The 20,949-nt window shown below is 37.4% G+C and overlaps 2 protein-coding genes across 5 annotated transcripts in view; one reads left to right on the top strand and one right to left on the bottom strand.

Moving 5' to 3' along the window:
* Nucleotides 1–1,636, bottom strand: part of ca8 (carbonic anhydrase VIII) — a 28,122-nt gene extending 26,486 nt beyond the window's left edge. For 2 of the 4 annotated variants that reach the window (XM_015380915.1, XM_015380912.1), the window contains exon 1: nucleotides 1,206–1,488. In XM_015380915.1, the coding sequence (XP_015236401.1) occupies nucleotides 1,206–1,278 (73 nt within the window). In that variant the 5' untranslated portion in view covers nucleotides 1,279–1,488. The other 2 variants (XM_015380914.1, XM_015380913.1) reach the window with 2 other exon arrangements.
* Nucleotides 1,637–7,246: 5,610 nt separating this feature from the next.
* The window catches only part of rab2a (RAB2A, member RAS oncogene family), a 28,180-nt gene continuing 14,477 nt past the window's right edge, over nucleotides 7,247–20,949 (top strand). Inside the window, exons 1-4 of the mRNA XM_015380899.1 lie at nucleotides 7,247–7,457; nucleotides 15,447–15,518; nucleotides 16,568–16,635; nucleotides 19,835–19,917. Coding sequence (XP_015236385.1) covers nucleotides 7,412–7,457; nucleotides 15,447–15,518; nucleotides 16,568–16,635; nucleotides 19,835–19,917 — 269 coding nt within the window. The 5' untranslated portion in view covers nucleotides 7,247–7,411. The remainder of the gene's footprint in view (nucleotides 7,458–15,446; nucleotides 15,519–16,567; nucleotides 16,636–19,834; nucleotides 19,918–20,949) is intronic.

Below are 20,949 nucleotides of genomic sequence, written 5' to 3' on the forward strand. Positions count from 1 at the left end.
TCACTTTTCATTTAGATATTTTCTTGCATGTAAGCCAATTGATTAGATAAGGAGTGTAAGTGAAAATGGACATAATATTCGTCACAACACATTCCACTGGTTCTAATTTTTCATTATAGTCAAATCTATCTGAAATCTGCTTTTTTTAACATCAACGGTGTGTAATTCAATCCAGTGTGTCTGAAACTAAGTTCTAAAGAACTACTTTCGCTTTCTTGTTTCTTTCTGCATTCCTAATTTCTCCAACTTTCTGTCAATTTACTTTAAACCATCTTCCTTCCTTCTTTCTTTCTTATTGTTTTTGCTGACCTCCCTTTAATCTCTGTTCAACGATGCTTTTAAATTCCATCGTACTTAAATTAACTGTCAGGTCAAGACTCTATATTTTGTTGCCGCCTTTTGGGACCTTGCCTCCAATCTACTTTCCTTTTAAAGTGCTGCTATAGAAATGAAACTCTAATATCCAACTTTTGAATTTGATTTAATACTCATTGCATATCTGTTGAAATGATTAATACTATATTTGATAAAATATTGAATATGCTTTTTCCTGCCTGTATCAGTTTATGTTTAAATGACGGTTTTATTTTTCCTCCCCAACCATTGAAAACACTGAAACCTTTTACAGCAACGTTCCAGCGTTTTATTGTGTTGAATGTTTCTAATCATGACCCTGCAAACCAAGCCAACAGACTTCATTCAGAGCTATCTGATTAAAGAGGGCTGAATAAAAAACACTCCACACTTTTCAGATTTTACTTGTAAATACACTATAATAATTTATCTTTATCCGTTTTCTAAAATACCAAGCAAAAGGATATAATAATTTCTGGATGCAGTGTCTGGATGCAGTGTCAAATGTGAAGTGGTTCAAGGGGTGTTAAAAACTTTTGCAAGGTGCTCTCAGTTCTGTTCCAACAGTTGAAACATGTCTTATTACAAAGTGACTAACCTTACAGGTAACTTAAAGAATGAGTCTGCCTATTTCACACATAGGAACTGAGAGCCACAGAGGCAGTTCAAACATGAGATGATGTGTGAATTTAATCCATGTACACATGAAGGCAGTGCTGCAAATAATAAATATAAACTTTCCAAAATGTTTCATGTTCAGAGTCCTCAAAAACATATTTCAGTGTCCGATGTCAGACCCACATGACTCTGACTCTCAGCATCCCCTCACATGCATGAGGACTCCTGCTTACCTTCCTCGTAGCCCCAGTCCAGCTCATCTTTCCCAGGGACATAATCAGACTCCTCGTTTATGTTGTCGGCCATGGTACCTTACAGCTCCCTCACTCTCAGACCAGTCTGTGCTCCCAGTAAACTCTCAGAGACGCTGGTTTAAGATCATTCACTTGGAGACAAAGTCAAGTTTCTTCAGCCTGCTGAACAGATCCCTCTAATGAGTAATGTTTTTCTTTCTCTTCGTTGTGTCTTTAATTTAGTTTCACTCCACTTTCTTTCCTTTTTTAAAATATTTTTAATCCTCCTTACCTCTCTTTAGTTGCTGTCCACATAACCACTAACAGATGAGAGTAGAGCAGTCTGGCTGTTTCTCTTTCCACTGTGTTGCTCCTCCTCTTCTCTCTCACTCTCTACTCTGCTGTTATCTTTCTCTCCTTCCTCTCTTTCTCTGTTTCTTTGGAGGGTGCAGGTGTGTCTGCCCACTGCAGCCTTCATCCAAAGGAAAGGCAGATAAGAACTTCAAGGTGAAACAAATGATCTGTTACAATCTTTAACCAATTTGTTTCAACCATGTCATCAACATTTTCTGTTCGCTGTCTATATTTAACCTGTTTAAGGTCTCCAGCCAGTATTTTGTATGTCTCTGTGTGGGAATGCTGGCAGGAAGGTCATGCTGGTGTTTCTACTGTAGGCCACATGCAACACCCCCCTCGCCCCCCACCCCATGGGTGAAGGAAATGGCAATGCTAGAGAAAACAGAAGGCAGCAGAACGTACAGAATGAAAGGCTTGACTGTTCTCCAACCCTGATGACTTCAAGATGGACACAAAAACAAATTCTCAAATTGCTAAAACACACCTTTGGCAAAGGTCCTGACTGAAAAACATTCAAAAGAATAGGCTACTTTTTTTCCTTTTTAGTTGTTTTGCTTGGAAGATTTAACTGTTCTTCTTTTTCTTTGGTTCCTTTCTTTCTTTTTAATCCCCATCCTCCAGGCCTGTTATGTTAATTGCCCTACATTCTCTATCTGGATACTGTCCTTGGAGCCATTAGAAAATGAAGGCAAGATCCCTCGTTTCCTTACAGCAGACCTAAAAACAGAGCATGCAATCCCAGAGCTGAGGTGCAAGACTGAACCATTATGAAATGTATCTTTAGTCCTAAATAGACACACAGGGACTCTGTAAGGGCGCATCTAAAATGTGAGAAACATTTGCAAACTTTTTTATTTCAAAATCACATTTAGTTGGTATAATCAGCAAGCATGAAGTATGATAACTGTTCTTGAACTTTGTCCAGTCAATTATTTTTTTCTTAAGAAAATGTCACCCTCTGCTGGTCAATCAACAGAATGCAGGTTTATTTCTACTCAAAAGGATGGTAGGTGTCTTTTTAGTGTATAAATAGACAGGATTATAATAAGAGAATGGCTCTCATGACAGTAAGACTGAAAAACCGCTTATTGAAACTTATGTCTATTTCTAGGTGCATAAAAAGCAGCAGTAAATGATCAAATTAAGTGTAAGGAATCAACATAAGATAATATAAGGAGGACTTTGAACACGAAAGTGGCTACAGAAAATGGAGCAAATAAATAGAAATTAAAATCCAAATCTAATACAGTGACAAACTAAAACAAGCTCCTTGCTGACATTTTTCATGTTTTTCTTAGCTACCCACTGTTAACTATATCCACCCAAAAATACTTGATGCCATACAGTGCTTATACAATGTCTGTTAAAAATATAAAGGATTTGATAGATGGGTAGAATTTTAATAAGGAATAAAGAAAAAGAAAAAAGACCAGATCCGCTGATGAGTGATGCTCCATATCAGCGGAAAAACAGTCAGTCAGATGTGGAATTAATTAAATCATGTAGGCAGCAGAAGAGTTACCATGGAGCTTTTGGTCTGATTGGGGAGTGATACCCCCCCCTATTCTCCATACATTTGATGTTACACTAAAATGCTCAAAGGATCAGACTTTGCTGTACCTCCACTAATTTTCCCATATAACAGAAAATGCACATTTCCATACGACCTATTATCTCATATTGTTTTTGCAGGATTACGTTTTTCTGCTATTTTTATGAAAATGTGGATTTAGTTTGGCATGCATCAATAAATAATATCATGAGGTCATACAAACCTTTGATCCTTCTATATTTCTTGTCAATATGGGTAAAACATCTGAAAATGACATGTTGGTTCATAGTTTTTTTGTGCAGATGCAGAATCACATGGAGAACCATTAACATTTCATTTACTAAAAGCAACAATAATCTGGAAGCGGAGAACTGCAGGACATCAGTTTGACATTCTGGTTGGTCTGAGGAGGGAAAGCAGACTGGTCAGGAAGGAGTTGGTTGATGACAACTGATTACTTGAGAGATTAAGTGGAATTAGCCCTGCTCTGTAGGGGTTTGATTTTGTGGGTTTTGCAGAATGTACCATTGCTACTTGCAAGAGACATTGCTTTGGGGAGCACGCAGGCAGATGAGGAAGATTGAGAAGTGCTGCACATACTTAGAACTTTTTCATGAAGATCGGAGAGGAACCAAGGTTCACTAGTTCCTTGGAACAATAATAGAATCCACATTAAAAAAGATTCCTAAAAAGACAAATTTCAACAAGAAATATATTCCTGGTTTAGGTCTTTGGCTAAAATACCATCAGGGGGAATCATCCAGCAAAGAGAGAAGCTCCTTCGCCTCCCTATATATACGCTAGTCATCTTCATTGAGAAATGTTCTAAGGTGTGTAGCAACACGGGTCAGCCCACCACCAGCAAAGAAGGGTGAATGAAGACCTGAATCCCCAAACTTACTAGACTTAAAAATCTGTGATTCTTTTTATTCAATGTTTAACTTTCCGATTAAAACAGAAAGACCAAAATGTTACCCATATATGGTTAACTTAGGGTCTGTATAGCTAAGAGAATTTGCTGAAAGGGTAAATCACCTCCACTTATTTTAGCAGTCTCATTAAAAATATAGATCTGGAAAAATTCAGAAAGCATTCTCAATTAACAAAAATAGTAAAACAATACGAAAAAGGATGGTGTTAATAAATAATAATAAAAAAATATACTGCAATGTGAGTGAAAAATAAATGAAAAGGAATTCATAACCATTTTTATTGTTGGAGGTCAGCAAAGTGGTAGGCTATGGTAGGGAGGTTGTATGCTACCTTGACCTTTAGAAGCTCTTCTTTGGTGTCACTTTGATTTTATGCTTGGATGTTGAAAAGCATGTCCAAAAACATTTAATTATAGATTTTGAAAAAATGAAACCTTTTTTCTCTTTTTCTTTTTCCTGGTCCAACGCAATTTGCAACATATTTATTTATTTGCACTGCACAAAACCTTTCCATATCAATGCCTTTTACACCATAACTTTAAACTGGTTTGTTTACATTCATCTCACCGCTAAGCTGCTGCTCGTTCACTGTCTGAAAGCTTTATAAAACGAAATTGCATTTAGTATACACTCTGTGTATACAAAATAACAATGAAAGTTGTCTAAGTCTATTAAGATCACTGCCACACTTTATAAATGGTAATGTTCATTTCACTGTTGTAAGCTGCTCATTCACTGTTGAAAAGCTGTGTGCGTCCATGTTTTGTTTTGTATACACTCTGTGTTTACAAAATGACAATAAAGTTTGTCTAAGAAAGCTGGGAGGAATCCTTCAAAATGGGACATACAATGTTGAGCAGTTATTCATAGCGAGACTTTGAATGGAAATCAAAAATGCATTTTTTTTATTTTACCAAGCAACACATCAAACTATAGTAAAATGTTTGACAAGTGCTGGAGGTTCGCTTCCTGACAGGAAGCTATTGGCATGTATTCTGGGATTGTCCCAGAATTAAACAATATTGGGACGATGTAAGGAAAAGTATAGAAATTATATGTAAAGAAAAACTTTATCTAGATTTGCAAATATTTTTTGCTGGTGGATGTTACCCAAAACACTGTCTGCTAAAAATAACAAAATAATTCAAATACTTACTACAGTAGCAAAAAGAAGAGAAAAAAAAGAAAAATTTTCTAGTTAAAGCCCCAACCCCTAAGCAGACATATTTGGTTGGAAAGCATTAAAGAGGTGATGGGAATAAAAAAATATATAGTGAAATTACAGTTTAAAGGTAAAATGTTTCAAGAAATATGGGCACCTGTACTTCTGGAGACAGAAAAACCATAACTACCTTAGAGCTTTAACTATTTTCATTTATTGAATCGATATGAATACAGACTGTTTATGAATGAATATTGTACTAAGTTGTTCTCTTTTAACTTTTCACTGTGTATTGTCACTTTTAAGATTGTGTGTTTTATTGTTTTGTTTTTTGGGTGAGGGGATCGTTGTGTAATTTCTTTGTCTCACGTGAGAAGAGAAAGGGAGGGATGAAAAAGAAGAAAAAAACTTAATGTTGATTGATACAGTATATGTGTGTGTTTCTTGTTAGTTGCTTATTGTGTATAGTTCTTGTAATTTACTTTGTATTTATGTAGCAGAACATTTGGGAAAAGGGGGGGGGGGGGATATATAAAATAATTGTGAAATTCTGTAAAGATGTGCTTCAGGCCCTTTCCTAACGAAAATAAAAAATAATCTTTAAAAAATTAAGTATGGTCAGTATGCAAGGAGCAAAACCAGAGCATAAACCCTCCTAAGTCTGTCTGACAATTTTAAAAATATTTTATAACAATATGTTATTTCCAGTTAATTCTAAAACCAGTTTAAATATGGGTTTGTTAAAGAATTATTAGATCTCATCTCAATTTAAATATCATAGGATAAACATTAGCAGGGAATATCTTTGCTTCTTAAATTATTTAATTATAGTATTTAAAAATATATATAGACACATTGAAAAACCTGGCAGTTTAATTGGCAGCCTGCATAAATTATTTTAGGAAGAATATTTTAAGGACATTTATGGTTTTATTTCAATCAGGATAACAAAAACATTTTCTGATCAACTGGATTCTGTTATAAAATTTTCATTTGAAATAGAAGAAAATCCAGAAATGAAGGAAATGTTCCTGCAATTGCTGAAATGTCAGGGAGGAAAGGGAGTACCCTTTTATTATGACGTTATTACTGACCGTGTAATGTAGCTGTTCTGGATGTCCACTTTGGTTTTAATTAATAATTGTCATGGAAACTCACTCTGAGGTCATTCTCCCAAGCCCTTTTCAAATGGTCTATATAGGGGAAAGTCACACACCGATTGGAGAGGGATGGAGGATGAGAACTGTTATCTCTCCTCTTTAAAAGCACAATTTTATTCTGCTCTTTTCAATGCACAGCTACAGACTTAGAATCCAGTAGTCTATTGCACTGTTAGATCTGGTCCCACATAAGGAAAGGACTATGAATGAGCACACAGGTCAGATAGAAAAGGATCAGGGAGGATGGCCGTAGTGGCCATTACACAATTAATGCTAAAAAAAAAAAAAATCTATTTTCAGTCTACTCCTATAGGCTATGTGTCATTCATAAAGGGGTGAGTGAGATGCCCAGCAGCACAATATGCTTCACTTTGTGACCTATGGTTTGGATACTGATTGTGTTGGAAACAGAAATATTTTAAGAGGAGATCAGATATTTCTTATTTAACTTGGCAATGTTCTATAGATTACATCGTATGGAATAAATAATACATTTTTTTTTGATACATTGATACCAGGATGTCCTCTGGAATTTGGTTGTTTTGTTTTCTAAAGTTTGTGTTTTTGTATTTCACACGAGAAAGGCTTAAAAGGCAAACATTAGAAAATAGGATCCTCTTGTGGAATGCAGTAACCATGGCAACGTGTAAAAGATGCTGAACGACTCACTCTTTTAACAATATATTTACTGTTGAAGTCTTCTGCTAACACCAGTGAAACTTTTGAATATTGATGTTTATATTTAAGCAATTTAAAGAGCGATATACCACTTAATTTAGTCTACTTCTTTGATTTTATCCTCATGCATTGGCATACATTTTTAGTGCAAGTTTCCGAGCATACCGTGAAGGCATCAAATTGTAGCGTGGCGAGGGCGGACCTTGTGACGTAGAGCCGAGGCTCAGGCTGTTTATTGTTCCTTCCTGAACACCGATACAGAAAAAAACAGGCTAACAAGCTAATAGCTTCTGTTTTCACACGGCTCCTGTTTGGGTTTACGAAGGTGTAACGGTTCAGACGACTGACTGCCACAACAAGGGGCCATGGCGTATGCGTATCTCTTCAAATACATCATCATCGGGGATACGGGTAAGCTGCAGTTAGCTCCCAGTTAGCTTCCAGCTAGCACTTAGCGTTGTGTTTCCGCAGTGTTGGATAGTCCAATGACGTGGTAAAAGCGGAGACCCAAGGGGTGGGATGACAGCTCAAATTATCTCTTATTAACATACCAGAATGTACCATAAACACACTGACAGCTTAGGAAAAGTGACCACATATCACCTGCTTTTTATTGGAGCTTTTTGGTTGTTTACACCGGAGGATATTTGGCCTTTTGTCCGTTTGCGTCGAGGGTGGGGGTGTTAGCTAAACCCGCTAACTGCTAGCTTTTGGCAAATATACTGCCACAGCTGTCACGACAGCAAATTACAATTTTATAGGATCTCAAGACGTACCAAAAAAAATATGTACTACTTATATATATCTGGTGTATATTCGCCACCGGTAATGGTTGACGTTAGCTTTGCCACATAGTGTTGAAGGCCTGGAGCTAAAGCCTAAACTATTCCACAGAAATGGCGTAGAGACACATTTATTTTTTATTATTTTATATTATATTTATCGTTAAATAGCTAAATTCTTTATAGTTTCTGATATTTTGGAGATTGAGATTGGGTTTAATCTTGATCTGTCACTCTGTAATTAGAGAAGACCACTATTATCAGTTTATTAATGTGGGATGGGGGTACTCTATACAAGCAGGTGCATTTTCTAACTTTCCTGTATCTTAAATAGGGACAATTCAATAAGACTGATTACCTTGATTAAATAGCTGTTTAATAACAAAATAATTTAGACAACCCAGTGTTCAATTTATCCCTTGATTGGCATATGAAAAAGCTTGACAATCAAAGTGTACAAATTAATGGAACTAAAGTGAAATCAGTTATAGAACTTATTAAAGCCATTTTCTTAATTTTAGCCAGTTAGATGACTGGTGATGGACAACATGTTTACTTCAGGATTATTGCAAAACAGCATCATGTTGTGCTGGCTCTTAATTTCTAGGAATAAATACCTTGGTGAGCTGCTGCCAAGACCCCAGCCTGACTTCAGGTTTGTCAGTGCCAGATATATTTTCTCTGCCGAGTTATATAACATTAAGGAGTTTCTTTCTTTAAGCGAGAAATAAAATTTTAAAGTATTCTTAATGTTTTAATACCGGTATGTTGAATTGGACAGATTTTGAATTTAATTTGGCAAAACACTCTTTTAATTATTGTGTTTAGTATATTATTTTTAGATGAGCCCTTGAGAGCCAAGTTTAAATTTGTAAGGTTTTTAACTTTAACTTACTAATGGATTATGATATGGAGCTGTGATTGTGATAGCAGAAGCTCTCTGTATCTGGGTCTTTTTGATTTCTTAAAATAACACGTTTAAAAAGAAAACTCGTATACTGATATCAAACTCAATTCTTACTACAACTGAAATCATCTAAAAAATTTTTTATTAGATAGCATTAGTAATAATCAGCTTTTGAAACCAATTTTACTGAATATTAGGCTTTGTGAAGTGTTGCTCTTTATGGAGTAACATAATTACAATCTACTAGTAATAGCTTATTAATTACTCTGAATATCTGCCCTATTTTAAAAGCAAAATGTATCATCCATTTTTTACCAGCAAATTTTAAATGTTTTGTCAGGAAAAATTTAAGTAGTTGTCTCTGAGGCAGCTTAGCAGCAGCGTAAAGCAACATGTGGGGAAGGGGAACACTCTGCTTCTCTCAGGTCCACGGAGCTAGGGGGAATTCTGGGATATTTTTCTGACTTTTAAAGGTTATTGTTTGCTAGTAATCCTAAAGCCGGCAAAGCTTTGCTGCTGAATAAATAAAAGGATCAGTAGTAAGAAAGTTTTGCTGACCCAGTAGTGATGCAGTTTGGCTGACCCCTGATGTCAAATGTACAGAAGCTCCCTAAAGTCCTTAGACATCCCTCAGATTACAGACTCGCATCTAGAGGCCCCATACCATCCATGAGACAAACCCTTTACCTGCATGTTGTCCAACAGGATCGGCTAGGAATGCCGACCAAATTCCATCAGATAACTGATCCAGTTTGATGTTTTTTCAACAGTCATTATACTTGGAGAATGAGGAAGACTCCCACAATTTTTATTTTGCTTTGTTGTTGTCGTTTCTTTTTTGTATTTGTTTTATTTATTTATTTTTCTACAATTTTATTCTCATGCACCATTTTTGGACACAACACGCATTTCTTAGCAAGAAGATTTTGAATTGTATATATACTTTTACTTTAAGTTTCCGTAATGTTCAGTAATCTCATCGATATGATTATTTCTTCTGTGAACTTAATTTTTTTTTATCAAATAAATTGTTCTTTTTCAGTGGTCTTAATCCTCTGCTTTTCTTAACATTTTTCTGACGGGTAGTATTTATAAATCATTACTGTCAGTTGGTGTTCTGTTTGTGTCTTACATAGAGGCATTAAATAGTCCTTAATGGCCTGGGTCTTTTTGTCCCCCCTTACATTATGTTTTTTTTTTTTTTGTATCCAGCAAATATCAAACGGCACGCTTGGTGTATCACCCGTTAGGCTTCCATCCAACGTGGAGGAGAGACTTTGCTCTATTATGTAAGGCAGCAGCTAGGGCATTCAGAACTAAGTAGTTATTGATTGAACTATTCTACAGAAAAATGGGAATTCTGCTCCAAGTGGGTCATGGGTTTAAGGCCCTTCTGTCTGGAGTCTTACCTCAGTAACATTTAAAGGTAACCCTCCATTCGTTTCCTGATTATCAGGGTTTTACTCAAATACAGCAACTTCTTTGACCTACCATTGTACAGCAACATGTGGGGGAGGGACTTTATCAACCAAACAGGCTGAAAAAACTCTTGTCAGTCCTCTTTCCATTTCTAGTGTTTTTATTGTCATTACACTGTCACAAGTACAGCTTAAATTCACTCTCCTCATTTAATCCAGCCCCCTTTGGGAGCAGTGGGCTCCCATCATGGGGCTCTCAGGGAGCAGTGTGGGGTTAAGGGTCTTGCTCAGAGACCCAGATTGGCAGACTGTGGGAGTGGGTTTCGAACTCACTGCCTCAGGATTCCAAGCTCTATGCCCTTACCACAAAATTTCAGGTTAAGGGTTTGAGCGAAATGATTTTAATCTGCTACACCCATACTTTCTTTTTTTGCCGCTTTTCTAATTGAGCTCACCCCTCCATATTGGAAGGTGACGTCTATATCTTTCTTTAATATGTAAATTATCAGATTGACCCAGTAAGATGATGCTCTGATCTATCTGCATCTGTGGCAGGAGGTGGGGGTCTATACACCAGCACAGCAGAGAAGCTGCCTCTTTTGGGTATCCTTCCAAACCTAGACACTCCTCCCCTTCATTGAAAGGTTACCCTCTATATCTGGTGGCTGGGCAGGAGGGCATGTGTTCACCTGCCTGCCTGCGCACTTAAGGTGAGTCTAGGTCGGTGGCAGAGTCTGAAGGGCACAGGGCAGGTGGATTGCTACTATGGCTGAAACAATGAATCGGATTAATCCATTATCTAACCAGAACTCCTAAAGTGGAAAATCTTTAGTTCCCCCTGGTTTAATTTCGTAAAAAAAAATCTTCTTTAAGGAACCTTTGGCAATCGATTTTAATCGATTATTCGAAAAAATGCACAGATAACTGGTTCATGTCAGTCTGTAGCTATGCTTTCTACCCAAATCCATCCTCCCATTCATCTTTTACTCTTGGATATTGGACATTTGTTTATTTTGACCCTTTATGTAGCTCCAGCTTTACTTACATTTCTTGATATTGACATTTTAAACTTGACTTTGATTAACTTCGACAACATTTTGTCCCCAAGCTTTTTTTGTTTTAATGATTTGATGAAGTTCTGGTTGTAAAATTTGCACGTTTAGTAAAGGTAGATGTCTTTGTTTTGGAGTAGCAATGGTACAGGAATTGTCCCAAATATTATTAGACCACTTTTAAAGGGTGTCATTTATGAAGGAAATCATTTAAAATCTTAACCAAAATTTGAATTTCAAATCATCTCACTTCACTTTACAATAATCAATCTCTCCCTGACAAATTTTTTTGTATGTTTCCACTAGTATCTAAATAAAAAGTATGAGAGGGAACATTTTAGACAGTTTATCACTTTCCGATATGATTTCTAATGTTTGTTTCCGGCTATTTTTAAGCTCCGTTTAGCAAGACGTCATTTTCCAAAGGGAAGTAAGTCACTGTCAAGAAATGGATATTCTACTGAGTCATCTATGTGGTTCACAGTTGTCACATGATTTCACTTCCTTTGTGGTTTCCGAAGGCCCAGCCTGAAAATCAGGAGGGCTATGTTATTATAATGTCATCTGAGAATAGTAGAGGAGAATAAAAACATGTAGAGAATAAATGTAGACCCTAATGAGTGTGTTTCCATTTGTTCAAGTTTGTGAGACTTGGTCAAAGGCTGCTTGGTTAAAGCACAGAGATGAGAATGTGTTATCTGGACTGACAGCATGCTGGACTTCTCAGCAGGGATTGCGATGCAGTCTGCTGACCTTGCTAAGCTTCAGGTTGCATAGCAGAGCAGTAACACATAGGCCTGCTGAAAACTGACACATCCACCTGAATGAACCAGTTCTTGATACAAGCTTTAATGCATAACATCAGCTTGTGAACCATTTAAGCTCTTATCTTAAACGCCCTGTTTTGTAAATGGGACTTAATTAAATCTGAATTCCCCCCCATTATTTTCAGGCTGCCACTTAGTTAAAAGCAACGTATCTAAAATAAGCCCAAACAACACAGCTGTTAATCACCCTCCTTCTCGTCTGATGCCTTTATTTTCTTTTGTACAGCACATTAGTCACAATTTGATTTTCAAACTCTTTAGCCGTCTAACACTCCTACTGGCTGACACTGTTTCAGCTGCTGAGTATGAGCATTTTACTTCAACTGAAAACTATTTTATATTCTAATGTCTTCCTAAATGGATCTTTTGTTTAAGGCTGTCAACACATTATGTAAAAGCGGCTCTTTAAATGGTTGTTTGGGAATGTCCATAAGCAAAGCACTCACTTCTACAAATGTGTCCAGGTATTTGGAGAGCTTGTAAGGATTTTGTAATAAGGGAGTAGTTGCTATGACTACATTTGAGCCTTGGTTATGGAAAATGGTAAATCCTACTGACTGAATGTCCTTGTGTGAAGAGCAAATGTTTGCTTTACTTAAATTTTCCACATACGTTGTGTTTTATTTTGACATGAGTTAATTTATTTTTTATTAAAAGATCCAGTTCTCGATATTTTCTACCATGCTGGTTCCAGTTAGGCATATCCTGATACCAGATTTCCTTCTAATCGAGTATGATTACTGACATTTTAAGTAGAGAGGGGCTTTTTTTTCCAACAGGGAACTGCCCTTTGACAGCTGCAGCTAGAGTAAACTTAATTGTTTTGATACCTTGATCTTTGTCAAATATAGAAGTGGTATCGGTTCAGAGTATCGGCTTGTTTTTCCAGAAACAAGTCCTTCACACTGGTATCAGGCCGATAACGATGCTGGTATCTGTGCATCACTAGTTCCAGCGCTTGGGTTTCTTTGTGTTTCCACTGCTTAAACTCTGGTCCCAAGACTGAAGAAACTGAGCCAGTTTATCTCAGCAGTAAGGGGCGGGCTCATGGGGAACAACAGCCAATAAAAACTTTACAAGCTTTATGTGTTAAATTCCTTAGGTAACTTTGTTTTAGGGTTTTTTTAATCAGTCCTAGCACACAAACCAGTGAAAAACATAAAATCATATTGGCGCCACAGTAAACCATTGGGTTAGCATCAGAGAAGCAGAAGCTGATTGTCTTCTTTCTTCCAAGATTTTATTTTAAAAAGACATTTCACAGGTTTTAAGTGGGTGAATACGCTGCTGATTATTTTCCCCTGCTATCCATGAACATCTCAAACTCGGTCTTACCGCTGTGGTGTTAATCATCCTTGATCAAAAAGATGCTTAACAATTGTCTTCTAGTGATCCGAGCTAGTATGCTTAAAATACCGGGGTCTCTTAAAATATGTTAGATTTGCTCCCAAAAGGGTTTGAAATCTGAATTTAAATGTCAGAAGGTATTATTTATTTAGTCTGATGTCTGATTACAACAATTTCAGTTTATTTCGTTTATATCCACGGTTTTTGTAACACGTCATTTCAAGGCAAAGGCAGGTCAGATTTCTCAGTATATCCATGAAGAAAAAAATAAAATGACACAAACATTTAAAGTTATAATTTAAAGCATGAAAGATATATATATATATATATATATATATATATATATATATATATAATCAAAATCATCCATATGGCTGCGAGATCTCATTAATACACTTGGTTTTAATATTTATTTTGTAATATCTATAAATGGGCATAATAAATCCATAGAATACACATCTGCTAAATTGAATTGTTAGACCTTTTATTCCTTCTGCTCCTTACAGAGTAGATCTGATCTTTGTACCAGTATCAAGTTATGGCCCAGTTAGTGACCCATGCATGATGCTTTAAGCTAATGTGTCCAGATATGCTCTGCACGTGGCTTTTGCATTTGCCTTTTGTGTTATATAAAAGTAAAAATCCTCGGTCTGAGCTCTAAAACTGCAAAAAACTCCCTTTTATCTTCCTGTGTTTCCACAGACCCTTTTTTGGTGTGGTATGATGATGTGTTCTTGCCACAGCTTGGATCGGGGTAAAGGAGCTTTTATAGCTAAATCACAGCCCAGCAGACTTTCATTGTTAGGTTCTCTTAATGTCCATACTTTCCTGCTTGGCCAGAAATGCAACGTGAAAAGACACAAGAATAGTTTGATAAAAAATGTTGCTGGTTCGATCAGCTGAGAAGAACACGGTAGAAGTTTTCAACCCCCAACTATAGAAGAATGTCCCATAATGACTGACCATCCACATAAGACTGATAGAGCTGATGATTTTATACTTTGACTTAGTGGATCCCACCGTGTCCCTTATCATTGTCATCAAGCTTCGCCTGCTTAGCAACACCACTGCCTGGCAGCTGTGATCCTTGGAAACCACAGAGGAGCTGCATCATGTTGCTCTATCACCTCCATGTGTGTCTCTCCTTTTCAGACTCATTACAAGTCTATCCACACCTTTTTCCCCATCATGTCACCCACACACTTTTAAATATAGATAATACTTGTTTTCTGATAGAGCTGCTGAGTATCAATCAATGCATGCTATATTGCAATCACAAAGCTTTCCTCCTTGGTATATCAGGAGCCATGCCTTAAATAAGGGACAATATTGTTGTATAGGACATAATATATCTTTTAATTCAGCATATCAGCGGCTAATATACTGTTTTTGTAGGGAGCACCTTTAGTATTGAATCTTTTGACCCTTTTCTAAAGAATGACCTGCTGCTTATAGTATAGTCAGGTGTTACAGAAATCATATATCTGAAGGCAGCTGATAATTGCAGCAGAATGTGTTTGGAGGTCCCCACTTGCAACCTCTGTAGTCAAATATATGTAACGCAGTCATGCACTGTGTTGTTTGGGTGTTGTAATAAATGACCTGATTATGGCGAAGCAGAGAATATTGATGCTGTAGTTTACCTCTTTGTAGTTGAAGTGTTTTAGCATAAATCATCCTCCAGAACTGAAGTGTAGAGCAGGGTGGTGCTAATCACAAGCAGATTCATTGATGTCCTTTTTGAAGAGAGGGGGAAAAAAGAAACAGTGGTGACAAACACTCATCGGGAGCAGCCAGCTGGTCACTCTACTTAATAGTATTTATCAGTAGTAGGAAGCTGGTGAACAAGTGTGAGATCCCTGCTGCAGTGGATGCTGGTTTCCATTGAGAATGCATGGATTTTATTTTTAAAAGTCACTCTCACTTACAAAGACTACTGGTAACAGATCTCTGTGTATTGTGCGATAATTCTGCATTTATGATGTAGTTTATCAGTTTTTCCCAATTTGTTTACCCTTGTTAGAAGATGTTTTTTGATCAATGTCTTCCTCCTTTCTTCTTCTGTAGGTGTGGGAAAGTCATGTCTATTACTACAGTTCACAGACAAGAGGTTTCAGCCAGTTCACGACCTCACTATCGGTAAGAAAGGAAATGACTCTAGTCTGCTAAGTGTTGTGATTCGTATTAATCACTAATTACTCGCTAACTCAAGCCCCTTTCATTATTAACATAGTGCATAAATGATTTGAGTCGGTGCCAACAGGCAGACAAATGTGCTCTTAGTTCAGTTATTTATATATGTTTTCTGTTACAGAATAGATTATTTGCTCTAAATAAAGTTTTGTATAGATGTTCAAAGCTGTGCTGATCATTCAGACAGATCAGATCACATCCAAAGAAAAGCAAACCAAAGTTTGACCGGCTTTTATTATATCCTTAAAGTGATATAAATGCTCTCAATCTTTAAAATGCTGATGATCACTGAGTGTGACCTTAAAAGCAGATCTGTATATTGATCAAATGTCTGCTCCAGAATAGCAATAACAAAAACATTTTTACATATTTTCTCTTTTATTTTCTACTGTTGATACTTTTACTTTAAAGATTATTAATGTAAGAGTTTTAACATTGCAAGTGTTTTAAAAAGTTTTTATTTAAATGGCTGATTCGATTTAGCTTTAAGCTTCTAATGAAAGGCCTGAATGTGATGCTACCTTCCATTTTAGTCAACTCATTTCTAATTGTAGTTATATCCACATTGAAAGGGCAGCCTTTAGCATTTTGTATTGTATGTGCATTAGAAGCACCACACCTTTGATATAAGCCTGGGAACCAGAGCTCATCTTTCAAAGCATGACTACACCTCCTGTGCAAACAGATTTTTAAACAACTCTTCAGGCTGTGTCAGTGCCAGTATTTGCTTTACAAGCAGAAGACAACTTTAGCACTTTGAGTAGCATAAAACCAACACAGATCACTCAGAATACAGTTATTTTGTTGTTGCATGAATTAAACTGACATTTTTACAGAAAACTTTTACAGAAGTTATTCAGATATCTTTGTAATATTTTTCATGTGCATATTTTTGTGACTTTTTCTTTTATTTTTCTGCATTCCTCCTTTAGGTCCAAGCATACTTAGGTCTTATTCCTCTGTGTTTTTGTGTTTTTTTCCCCCCACCTGTTTAGGTGTGGAGTTTGGAGCAAGGATGATCACTATAGATGGCAAACAGATCAAATTGCAGATCTGGGATACGGTAAATAATCTATTGAATGTTGTTCTGCTTTCCCCCATTGTGGCCTCATATAAAGGGACTCTAGATAAACAACCTGCTGATCTACTAACCTGCAAGGCTGGTTCGATAATATCGTAAATTAGGTGTTAAACATTTTGGTAATGTTTTAGTTTCTGCTTCTATTTGTATATAAATATAATGTATCTAAATGTATTTTATAAGGTTTAAATAATACAGATTTATTCATAGTCATATCAACATTATTTGCCTTTGATTGGGTAAGTTGTATCTTCCCCCCAGGCTCATGCCTTTGACTTTACGGAAAGTCTAATATCAAAGTTACCACTTAACCTGATTTAGTTTGTTCTTCCATTGAAGACTTGGGTTCCTATGAGTCCAGTACCTCACTGTCAGTTCCAAGGACTCGGCTTGTTGTCAGCATGATGGGTCTGTCCACCACCAGATAGACATGCAAGAAGAAAAAAACATGATTTTGTTTTACAAAGAATATCTCTGAGGTAGATAATTAATTACTTCTGTCAATCCTCATAACGTAAAACAGCAAAGATACACCAACCAAGAATAGGTGAATGTTCTGATTCCTGTAAATGATTTATGATATGAGAGCGACATTTAAAATAGGTTTTCTGGGTAAGAAGTTCTAAATAATTTCTGCCAGCACTAGAGGCCATATCACTGCTTGATGCAAGTTTAAAACAAAGAAGTAATAATTCTGGATTTGACACCTAAAATTAGCCTTATAAACCAGACTAAATATGAGATTAAATGTGTAATTTAGTCTGGCCCCGATTAATATTTTTTTTACACCTCTGTCTGTGCCTATTGGCCAACTCGCTTACCAATGAGCGCAACTGACTGTGACATAGTACGCCTGACAGAAAGCTGGTGGGGGAGTGTAAACAAACAGCCTGACGGTAAAATGGCGAATGCGTCCTTCTTAAAAATGAATGAGTTTAGAGCCTCTTCCTGCTCACGTTTCAACGAAAACCCCAAGTCTAATCCTTCCAAAGCTGATTCCAAAGCTGAGTCAAACGAGAACTGTTCAATAGTTGTTGTCATCTTCCATGTTGTGCTTTTTCCAGCATTGCACAGCTTTGTCGTCACGCCCTCAAACCCCCGCCAGCTTTGCACCCAGAACTTCAAAACACATCTCTGCGTTGTGATTGGCCCGCCAGTTCTAGGGTCTGGGGCATTGATCGAGGCTAGACCCAGTCGCTGGCTAAAATGATTTTGGCCGCTGGTGGGTGGGGCTAGTTTACTAGGCTAACCTAAAACTATTTTTAGCAGCAAACTGAGTTAGCCAGACTTTGATACCCACCTTGAGTTTTTAAAAGACCTCTGTCGTTTCTACGTTCGGCACGACTGTTTACAGGTTAAAAGCAAAAACACACATTATGGATGGATTCAGTTGTTCTCCATCCTCTGTTATATGACGAAAGTCTTTTTTTTTTTTTTATCGTTTATGAGGTGTGTTTGAATGACCTTTTAATTTCCCAAAGCAAATATCAGCAACTCCAACATGACAAAGTTCTTCATGTGTTTGGCCCCCTGACTTTTGTGCCCACGCTCATGCATATATTCTCAGTTTTTGTCCCTCATAAAATGCTTTTTTCTAAAAAGTTAAGGGTTTAATCAGCAAAATTTTCTTTTGCTAATGTTTTTATCCAAGAGGAATTTTTGTTAGACTTCAGTTTATTGTTAGTGATTCACCTTCAGATAAAACAAATTGCTTACAGCTGCTATATTGCATGTTTATTTCTTTTAATTCTAATCTAAAAATCCCTTTGTTATTTTCATCTCTGCCCATTTTTTAAAGCCTCCTGAGTATTTCTAAACCAAACCGTTTAGGGAATCCTTACGATTGAAATCTTTTCTACCCGCAGTAACGCAGCTGACCAGCAGGTGGAGTTATAGGTCCATCGAAAAGCAAACAGTAGGAGGATCAGAGCCAAAGGCCTCCAATGTATCTGACCCAGGCCTGGTGTCTCTGGCTGTCTTGAACCGTGTTAGACACCCTGACCATCCAGGTGCTGAAGAATAATGGTCAAACTGAAACCCTGCCAGGTTCAGCTTCTGTTTCTTGGTGGGACTTGTGCAATCATACACCGGCACCAGAAACCTAACAGAGGAAGCATTTGGACCATTGTGTGGGCTGCACTTGCCATATGAATAAGTGTGTGTGTTTCAGCACAAAAGCCTGTTGGCCAGATGGCAGACAGACACAGCGTTCCCTCTCTTCCACTCTTATTTATCATTTATTCACTAATAGCATCACAGGCTGCTCGACTGCTCTCTGAAAAACTTACTGGCTGCTCATCGACTCGCTGGTTTGATGTTTGGTGCACTAGCCCATTATCTTCCTCGCTCTTCAGGTAGCTGGTTAGGGGACCGACTAGGTGTGCAGATCTCCCCCCTCCCCCCCATGAGACAAACTAGCTGCCTGCTGCTCTGACTTGCTGAATGATTCATTGACTCTGTGCTGCCTGCTTGTGTGTCTGTCTGACTGTCTGGCTTTTCAGATGAGGTCAGAGCAGAGCAGGACTTGCAGCTGCTAGGATAGAGCGCTGTTTTGTTTCCCTCTGTGGCCTGGAAGAACACAGACAACATTGTTAATGTACAACTGAACGGAGCCAAAGAATGAATAGACTTTGAGATGGGGGGGGTATGGGGAAAAGAGTGATGGAAAGAGGGAAGATTCATAGAGAGGGGGAGTAAAAAGATGAGTGATGGCAGGAAGACAAAGGAAAGGTGAGACAATGGAGGGGTAATAATGGAAGAGGAAGTGAAAGTCCAAGGTGACTTGGTGAGCTGGATGGACCGTCATGATGGCTGCATGTCTAATCTGCATTCTTCAACGCTGCAGCTTATGTGACCTTCTTTGTTTAGCATAAACTGGAAAGTCATACATGCTAGCAGAGAAGGAGTAGGGACTTGGTGACGGGGATGTGGAGACTGAAAGACAGAACTCCATTGTATCCAGTTACAGGCTCTGCTCTGTCTCCTCAGCCACTGAAAACCTGGAACTGGACTTTATACAGGGACTCCTAAATACATTTTATCATCATACTGAATGCAAATCCCTTATCAATAAGAGATGAGTTTACAGCTCAGTCAACAAAGCAAAGCATCTACATATGTGAACATTTGAGTTAATAAGGTATATTTTCCATTTCTCTGACCTCTGCATGTTTCTGTGTAGGCTGGTCAGGAGTCGTTCCGGTCCATCACCAGGTCTTACTACAGAGGAGCAGCAGGAGCACTGCTAGTCTATGACATCACAAGGTAATCCATCCAATCAAACACAATTAGGATGCATTCAGGAACCCTGAAAAGGCTTTTACTTCTATCTTTCAACACCAGCAGGCTAATTGTCAGCAGCTATATGTGATTCATGAAAAAGGAGTCATATACGTGGACGCTAAAACCCACAAACCAAGAAGGTTTCCAAACCAATAAGTAAATAGAAAAATAAAGTGTCTGCAAGCGTGGCAACATATATACCTTTTCTTCCTTCCTGCCCCCCTCTTCATACTTGCTCTCAATTTGTTCTTACATCCAGTTCTCTCCACCCTGCTGCTAAAGCAGACATGTCTAAACTAGCTGATACTCCTCAACTTTATGATGTTCAGTGTACATCTAGAACACCTTATCTAAATGAACAATATGAGTCACACGACTTTCTGTTGAGCAACTCTACGTTTCTAGGCTCTGCTTTCAGCTGACACTTTATCCTGTCGGGATCTCAAGATTTCACAGGTACTTCAAAACAAAACTATTTTGAACTTGAAGTATAAAAAAAACAACAAAAAAAACCTGATGGTGTTTAGTTAGAAATTCTGTATTTTTTAATGGTAAAGAGAAATGCTTATGGTAGTAGACATATGCAATGGCTTTTCAGGGGTTATTATATTCGACACTCTCCATTGGAATGATTTGGTGTTGCTACAGAAAGCTACACAGGAAGGTTGTGGGGTTTTTTTCAGGATCAAAAAGGCTGATTTCATGTATTTTCTTGCTTTAAATCTCCTCTCTTTTATTCTATAGAATGATAAAAAATATATACAAGATGTTGATGAACTCCATGTTGAAATGAAATGTATCATTGGCCTAAAGTTTATCTGATGCTTCTTTGCATAATCTCCTTATAGCATTTTGTTAAAGGAATAGTACACCCAAAACATAATTAGCCTTCATTTTCTACTCACCCACATGCTGAACAATACTCTGGAGTACTTTTTTGATATCTCAAATGCATCTGGAGATCTGGGAGGCTTCTTGCTGTCTGCTGACATTCAAATAATGGAGGTCCATAGC

The sequence above is a fragment of the Cyprinodon variegatus genome, unplaced genomic scaffold (genome assembly GCF_000732505.1).
Source record: "Cyprinodon variegatus isolate N-32 unplaced genomic scaffold, C_variegatus-1.0 Scaffold224, whole genome shotgun sequence".
Lineage (NCBI taxonomy): Eukaryota > Metazoa > Chordata > Actinopteri > Cyprinodontiformes > Cyprinodontidae > Cyprinodon > Cyprinodon variegatus.